Here is an 8,622-nt window from a genome sequence, read left to right as displayed (position 1 = left end):
AGCTGCCCCCCCACCCCTCCCAAATGACCCTCCCGTGGCTCCACCTTGCTCCCGGGGTCACACTGACCACATTGGCTGGGCAGTGCCTGCCCCTGTGCCATTCTTTCCCTCATTGCGGGGGCCTCTACCTGCCCCCTGCCATGCCCCTTCCCTCCCCCAGGGCCCTTCCCACCCCCTCCCTCCCCCAGATTTACTGGCAGGAGGCTGCTCTCCAAGCTGCTGGGCTGCATTCCTGGCTGTGTGCATGCTATGGCTGCGTACATACATATGGCATTTATCGGTGACATTATCAGCTACACTGGCCAAAAAAGACTGTTGCCAATAACGTTAATTTTCCTTTTATCAGCGCCAATCTGATATGCCACCGATATATTGGTGCACCTCTACAATATTCCGTAAGAACTTCAACATTTAAAGAAATTTCTAACATTTAGAACAGGGATAGGGAAAGTTCAGCCTGCGGGCTGGATCCAGTTGGCCAGGGAGTCCATTTCTCAGCTGCCCCTGCCTGCATGGCTTGTGCCAGTCACCATGAAGATTTCAGTCTGCTGGCAGTGTGCGTGGCTGAGCAGCACAGTGGGCTGCTCCAAAGCTGCTGGGAACACGGAACAGGGGCAGCTTGCTCCAGAGCCTGGGCAGTGCTGCATTCTGTAGCCTGCATGCTCTGCTTTGCGCCGGCTCCTTACAGCAGTGACAGCCTGTCTGGAGCCAGAGCACAGCCACGATCCCCCGCATACATGCCCCTGTCTGGAGCATGTAGGCTACAGATCGTGGCTCTAGAGCAAGCTGGCCCCATCCTATGTTCCCAGCAGCTCCAGAAGAGCCCCCTGCGATGCTCTGCCATGTGCACTGCCAGTGCAGCTGAGGACTGGCACAAGGCATGCAGCATCGAGCCTGGCACAAGCCATGTGGGCAGGGGTGGCTGGGAAATGGAGTTCCTGGCCAAACCAGTGGCCCAGAGGTTCCCCATCCCCAATTTAGAAGTACAGAAAAGGCCTGAAAGTACAAAATCTAAAGGGGAGAAAGCAAGAAAAAGGAGCCCAAATTTTCAAATCTAGCATTTTATAAGCCACTTGTTTGGTCAAGACAGTGGGCAATCACTGACATCTGTTCAGTAATGCTCGACCTAGCCAGTGACCTGGGGTCCCTTCTTCATTTCCTGTTGACCTGTCTTTGGTCTACAGTTCTGTTGAAAAGATGCCTTTCAGAAAAATCATTTGTGGTTTACAGGCTAGTCAGCTCCTTGTGAATATGCAGAGAAAAGGCACCCCCTCCCACTCACCTTCTATCACTTACTATGATAATGCACCCATTGAGGGGTGCAACTGAGGGGATGACCTGGTCTATGAGCATAAGCACATAGTTTCAAATTCTGTTCAGTTCTACATGTAAGTTACATTATTCAATGAGACTGTCTGCATATTTGCAAACGATCTGCATGCAACTTTAAACATCAGCTTAAGAAATCACTTGATTTAGTACTTGTGAAAGATGGTGAATTGCTGTGGCAGGACAAGCCACATGTGTGAGCACATGTACACACCTTCACAGATAGCGCATTCTGCCAACACACTTCAAAGCTGACTGGGGGAAGAAGAGACATGAACGGCAGTATGATCTGAGATACAAAGCATGTTCAGGGTTTGGCCCCCTTTTCAACTCATCCACCATTCCGTTCTTTTTCAGATCCCTTGCCCCTGCTGATCTCTTCAGCCCCTTTTTCCTCAGATCCTCCCCTAATAAATGCTAAAGGAAATAAGATGAGAGTCTGACTAAAATGGAGGTATGGCAGTATTGTCAGGTGGATTGTAAATGAGCTGCTGCACTTCTCACTCACAGCCCAGCAGGGCAAGGTGGATTCTGTTGGGCTGCCGTTAGTTGTGAAACTTGACTACCCTGCCTGTAGCAGCTGTCCACTAGGCCCATTGCAGCCCTGTGATTAGGACCAGCTGGAGCATTCCCTCCTCTCCATATCTGGGAATAAGAATGAGAATGAAAAGAAGCCACTGAATGCTGCTCTCCTTTTCCCCAGGCTTTTAAAGTAGAGATTGGAGGTGCCCTCTTCAAATCAACTGAGGAAGCTGCCCCATATGCAAGGAGAAGAGACCTCTACATGAAATGGGATGGGAGATCATTTGGAAAGCACAGTTGGGGCAGGGAAAGAAACACTGAGGAAGAGGGATCTGAGAACTGGACCAAGGGACACACCAGAACCGAATTAATGCAGAGGGTGGGAAGGACCAGACCAAGAGCTGAAAGTTCAATTATATGTTTTTTTAAATGATGCTGAATATATTTTAAGTCTGTTTAAAGATGCAGCTAAGATGGGTTTCAGTATGCACTAGTATTTATACTTGTTAGCAACAGTTACATTTCCTAGTGCAGACAAAGCCATAATACTAAAAGTTATCCTCATTGGATCCTGACCCCAGTAAATTCTTGTACCCTGTGCCATTCCTGAGACACCTGTTTTTGAGCTAGTTCCAGGACTTCTAAAAAACAAAATCAACTAAATATTTATATAAGTTTCTTAAGCCTCCTTACGTACATGAAGCCCAATAACGTTGAACCTTGGGTCCTTGGGCCCGCCCTGTTCAACATCTTCATCAGTGATTTGGATGAGGGGGTGCAAAGCACCCTGTTCAAGTTTGCTGATGACACTAAGATGTGGGCACAATAGAGGGGAGCAACAGGCTACAGTTGGACCTAGATAGGTTACAAGGATGGGCGGAGGAGAATAGGATGGGGTTTAACACAGACAAGTGTAAGGTGATGCACCTGGGGAGGAACAATCGGCACCATACATACAGGCTGGGGAACTCCCCTCTTGTCAGCACGGAGGTGGAAAAGGATCTGGGAGTCATTATTGACTCCAAGATGAACATGAGTCGGCAATGTGGGGAGGCGGCTAGGAAGGCCAACTGCACCTTGTCGTGCATCCACAGATGCATCTCGAGCAGGTCCAAGGAGGTGATCCTCCCCCTCTATGCGGCACTGGTCAGGCCGCAGCTGGAGTACTGCGTCCAGTTCTGGGCGCCGCACTTTAAGAGGGATGTGGACAGCATCGAGAGGGTCCAGAGGAGGGCCACTCGTATGATCAAGGGACAGCAGGGTAGGTCCTATGAGGAAAGGTTGCGGGACCTGAACCTGTTCAGCCTTCAAAAGAGAAGGCTGAGGGGGGATCTTGTGGCCTGTTATAAACTGGTTAGGGGGGATCAGCAGGCGCTGGGGGAGTCCCTGTTCCCCCGAGCGCCGCAAGGAGTGACCAGGAACAATGGTCACAAGCTGGCGGAGGGAAGGTTTAAGTTGGACATCAGGAGGCGCTACTTCACGGTCAGGGCGGCTAGGGTCTGGAACCAGCTTCCAAGTGAGGTGGTGCAGGCTCCCACCCTGGGGGTTTTTAAGAGGAGGTTGGATGACCACCTTACTGGGGTCTCTTTTCTGCCATGGCAGGGGGTCGGACTAGATGATCTGCTCAGGTCCCTTCTGACCCTAGAAACTATGAAACTATGAAATGTTTTCCCAAGGTGACCTTTCAATTAGTAGAAACAGTTATATATCCAGATTAATGCTAGTCTGCATAACTGAAAATGGCTCCCATGGGCAATTTTGTGTTTAGGGACTGTTACATTACACAGGGATTCTGTCTTTCAGTGTTCTGGTGTTCGGGGATTTCTCAATTTTTAGAAGAACATCAGAAATAAATCGGAGGTGATATTTAACACTGCATTATTAGCTATTTCCATTTCAATAACACCTAAAGGCTGCATTGTACTAGGCACTGTACAAACATATAACAATGAGCTAACTCTGGCTCACAGGAATTAAAATAGTCCTAGTCATCAAGGTAGAGAGCACATACAAGGACACAACAACAGTTTGACATCTCATATTATTCCACTCAAGTAAGTACCTAAATGATTTAATGATGAACTGATCATAATACAAGTTATAAATTAAAATCCTGAATCACAAATCAATGCATTGAAAGGAAGTGCAGATAATAAGAAAACTGTCAGTATTTCCACTTCTGTTTATCTAGCTTAGTTCACATTCTGTGTTTCTCCCATGTGAGTTGATGAGATTACAAATACCTAAAATACTTTAAATGAATGTAAAACTTGTTTCATGCCAAACTTGCAGGAGAAAAAACAGAACCCTAAACACAAAAATAGGCAGACTGTCAGAACCACACTTATAATTTACTTTAAAATGTTATTTATTCATAATTTTAAGAGTACATCTCTATTTATTTAAATACCTTACATATTTTAAGTGTTTAATGTAAGTTTAAAAAATAATTTCAATTGCTTTCAAATCGTGCTGTATGGCAGAATAGTGACATGCCAATTCCAACATGTAAAAGGGTTTGTGCCTCTTCAGTACTGATAAGGATGATAATGGTTTGTGTGGCAGTTAAAGTAGCTACTACACAGACATTAGATGGTAATATATTTTAGTCATTATTGACCTGGCCTAGATTCAAACTGATGATCACAAAATGAAAGGATTCATATCTCATAACCAAGCCTATAAGCTATTCAGTTCTGTTGCAATAAATCTACTGTCTTCAATTTCTTTAAAAAATCCATATATTAAAATAACACAGGTATTTAGCCTTCAATGTTTTACTCATTATTTGTAAGCTGTATTTAGACTGTACATCTAAAAATGATTGCTAACCTTGTAGCATTTTTGGAACCATTAGTTTTGTTAATTTAAAAAGAATATGGTTCATTTTCTCAAGAATTTAAGAAAGCAATAGCAACAGTTGACTTAAAATTTCATAAACAAGATTTGTGAGGCAAAATGATAGGAATAAACAAGTTTGTTTTCTTTCCACCCCAGGAAACAACTAAATCCTCTCAAATCATTATCTCCTTTTGCTCTCATGAGGTCCTCTACAGCATATATATTATCCTGATACAGCCCACTGCGCGCAAGCGTCAGAGGCTGAACACAGACTTTACATATTTCTCAGATGATGAGTACATCTTAAATTTTCTCTACACTCTGAAATATTTTTAGATTTTAGTGAGAGAGAGACACCAAAAAGGTATTAAAAAGCACAGATGTTACAAGAGACTACAGCAGCACTAACACTGACATTCTCCCTCCCCCATCATGGCCAGTGCTTAGGGAAGCAGCCCTTCCTGTCTGGCATGCTGAAATCCAATCATTTATGGCTTCTAGTTTGATTCGAAACCCTGGATTGCTGATCTCAGAAGGATTAAAACTTGACCTTAAGGTTAATGGGTTTGTGTTTTTCCCTGCTCTATGCAATGCAGCAGAAAGGTTTCTGAGCAAATGTATCTGAAAAGACTTTTATGGATTTTTTCCCCTAAAATGAAGATTCACATAGTACTGATGCTACATAGAACTTTTTGAAAGCACAAATTGTAAGCACGAATGGATTTAAATTATTAAAATGAAACAATATTATGATCATAAGTCAAAACAAATGCATTAATACGCAAGGATGCTATCCAGGCTAATATCAGGAGCCATTCTTGACTGTTCTCAGTCACAGTTCCCAGAAGACTGGCTTCCATTTGAGATGAAACAATACATGGCCTTTAACCCTCCAGTTTCTAGAACTATGCCAGCAAAACATTTTAAGGGACAAAACAATGATGCTATTTAATATAGAGCAACAAAATAATGGCTTCAGAAAAACTGGGCCACTGAACAAAACAGACTTTGTTTTTGTTTTAAAAGGGAAAAAAAGACTAAAATATTTTAAAACTATTCATTGGATTTAAAAAAATTAATCTCTCCAAAAGTATAACTGTAACTATTCTATTTTACAGGTTGCTACTTTAGTGTCCTTTCCCCTTTCTGCTGTGTGTCACAGGTTTTTTGCTTACACAAGAATGGCATTAGAATTATTCATATTACATTTAAGTGGATATAAAACACTGTCCCTTACAAAAGCCTACTTATCATTTCTTAACTTTCTGTGCATGTCTCTCTAAGTATCTTGTAGAATGCATTGCTCTGCATACACATAAATGCAGTACCCAATTATACTGCACAGAAAACACACACACATGCATGATTAGTAATCTACCAACAGAAGCATGCTCCAGATGTGGAATGTGCAGCATAAATGTGTGTAATACGGTCACTTTCTTCTTAAAAAAGTGCAGTGATAAAAACATGAACTTTGAAACTCTTACTTTTCCCTACTATAATGTAATATATTAGGATTTATTACTTCCCATAATCAACTGATTAGTAATGCAGGGGTAATGCCTGAAGATCTGCAATAGCACCAGGATCCTATTGTGCTAGGCACTGTACAAACACATAGCAAAGGCAATTCCTGGCTCAAAATGCTTGAAATCAATCTATTTGTATTTTTATTATTCATCAGAAAAGTAAGCCATGTTGTTTAAAATAACAGAGACACAGAAATTGACAATTACTTTTTCATGCATCTACCATAAATATGAAATTATTGAATATGAAAGTAATTATCTTTTAAAATATTACAAGTTAGTAATATTACAAATGTAAAACAGCCACTTCCTATGAATAACTTAAATCAAAGCTCGTGCTTCTTGTAACTGAGTATGTTTTAAGGCATGCCACCAGTAAAATTTAAATGAAGTTTGTCTGCAAATACTCAGATGAATACGTATCACTTTGTACTTTCTACCACATGAACACGTCACACAACATTGAAATGAACGTGATTGTTAGAATAAATTCATTATGGATCAAGTATCTTTTTATTTTCCACTCATTTTCACTGCATTAATGAGCATTATGTGCTATATACAAAAACTTAGGCATTAAACACAGTTAAATTAATGGTAGAGACTATTTTACAGATATTTCATGTATGCTGCTATCTGTTCTATAATTTTGTTCACAAAAGGGTTTCTTATACCTTAACCAATTTTGCATTAAGAGAGTCACTCCATCCATACAGGCAAACAGATAAGGACATAATATAGCTGCATAATTCACATTTTAAAAGCCAAGTAGGCATTATGCTCTGCACTGCTCATCAGATCTAGGATAACTATAGCATAAACAGGACTATCTTATTTAGAAAGAAAAGAACACGATTCTAATAGCACCGTAGGAGTCAAGTATAGGCAACCTGCTGCGCTGTTAAAGGCAGGCCTTTCTTTTCCAAAAGGATGCCTACATTGTAACAGAGCTTTAATTCTTACCTGATACGAACAGTTTTCCTGGTGTACCATCTCAGTGCATCATACAGAGCAGACACCAAGCCAGGAATGTTTACAGAAGCTGCACAGTTAAAATTTACAGCATCTGAAGGAGAAAAGAACGCCCTTGTAAGGCGAGAGGCTTCCCGCAGATTAAAATGGATGCTGTTTCTGCTGTTTCAACCTGCGCAATGGCACTGCCTTTGCTAGTGAGAAGCGTAGCAGAGCTGTTCTCCTCAGGGAACCAGCAATGAGGTTTAATAACATGTAGCTGAGACTGTGATGGGGGAGGGGGTTCACTCATCACTAGCACAATCAGCCAATTATATTTTAGACACAAAGAAAAGGATCAGTCTGAGGCTGGTGTGACCTTCTGGTGCTTCATGAAGGCAGTTAACTGATGTGGAAATGTTCTAGCTCTCATTCAAAGGGAAAAAGGCAAGAAAAAAACACCCCAAAAACAAATCAATGCTTCTCTTGAACATTTCTGACCTCTGGCACCACCAGTCTCATTCCCTACAACTATTTTTCGATTAGTGCATGTAAAAGATGACTTGAAATACATTTTAGTCCTGTTTTAATACAGTTTGAATACAGCTTTAAAAAGCCAATCATAACTTTGTAGTACAGGAATAAAAAACAGCTGCCTTGGCACTTTAAAAAGGGGGCATCTGTTTTAATCAGCTGAGAATATTTCACTTTGAACAAGTTTTACAGCTGAAGAAACCCAAACTTGTATTAACATTTCATCCAAAAGAGACTTGAGCTATGTACTTTCTTTTATCAAAACTTATTTAAGATATTGAATTATTAAATCAGAACTAGAAATGCATAATGCATATAACCTATAAACATTTTTACCTTGTTTTGGAGGAACATTTTCTTTAACAAAATACTTCATCTTATATTTCCTGCTGATCACTACTCTAAAATGCAATGTTGTTAGATTTAAGATGTAATGTTTATTTTGGTCTGGAGTTTTGAACACAAATGTCTGAATTATGAAACAGTAAATGCCACCCATGGATTCAAATGAGACAAACATCTGCATTCTCTGCCAGAGTCCAAAACCAAAACACTACAAGTGGGCATTCTATAATTTCTATAACTAAATTTAACTGATTGTAAGAAACATGAAGAAAAAAGGAAATTGGGGGAAAAAAACCTTAATATTACGGGTGCACTGACAGAGAATTTTGCAGCCAATACTGATAGCCGATTTTTAAGAAGACACATCAGCTAATTTCTGATACCAGCCCAGCAGCTTGGAGAACTGCCTCTAGCTGGTAAGTCTGGTGTGGTGGGAGCTGGGAGGGAAGGGGCATGGGAAGGCAGATCAAGGTCCCCACGGGGAGGTAGGCATGGGACTGGGGCTGCCCAGCTGGAGTAGAACAGGACAGAGTGGCAGCTCACCTGGGGGGATGTGAGGTGGGGAAGGGAG

General features: G+C 41.5%; 1 protein-coding gene across 2 annotated transcripts in view; it reads right to left on the bottom strand.

The window, feature by feature from the left end:
• The window catches only part of LOC109287932 (schwannomin-interacting protein 1), a 135,703-nt gene that overhangs the window by 68,426 nt on the left and 58,655 nt on the right, over positions 1-8,622 (bottom strand). Inside the window, exon 1 of one of the 2 annotated variants that reach the window (XM_019503220.1) lies at positions 7,185-7,426. The exons of the other annotated variant lie outside the window; for it this stretch is intronic. Within the exon in view, the coding sequence (XP_019358765.1) occupies positions 7,185-7,214 (30 nt within the window). The 5' untranslated portion in view covers positions 7,215-7,426. Of the gene's footprint in view, positions 1-7,184; positions 7,427-8,622 lie in introns of those variants that run through there. 2 annotated transcript variants of the gene reach the window in all.

The sequence above is a fragment of the Gavialis gangeticus genome, unplaced genomic scaffold (genome assembly GCF_001723915.1).
Source record: "Gavialis gangeticus isolate Ggan-Ray unplaced genomic scaffold, GavGan_comp1, whole genome shotgun sequence".
NCBI classification, from domain to species: domain Eukaryota; kingdom Metazoa; phylum Chordata; order Crocodylia; family Gavialidae; genus Gavialis; species Gavialis gangeticus.
This window is presented reverse-complemented; position numbering and strand designations above follow the sequence as displayed.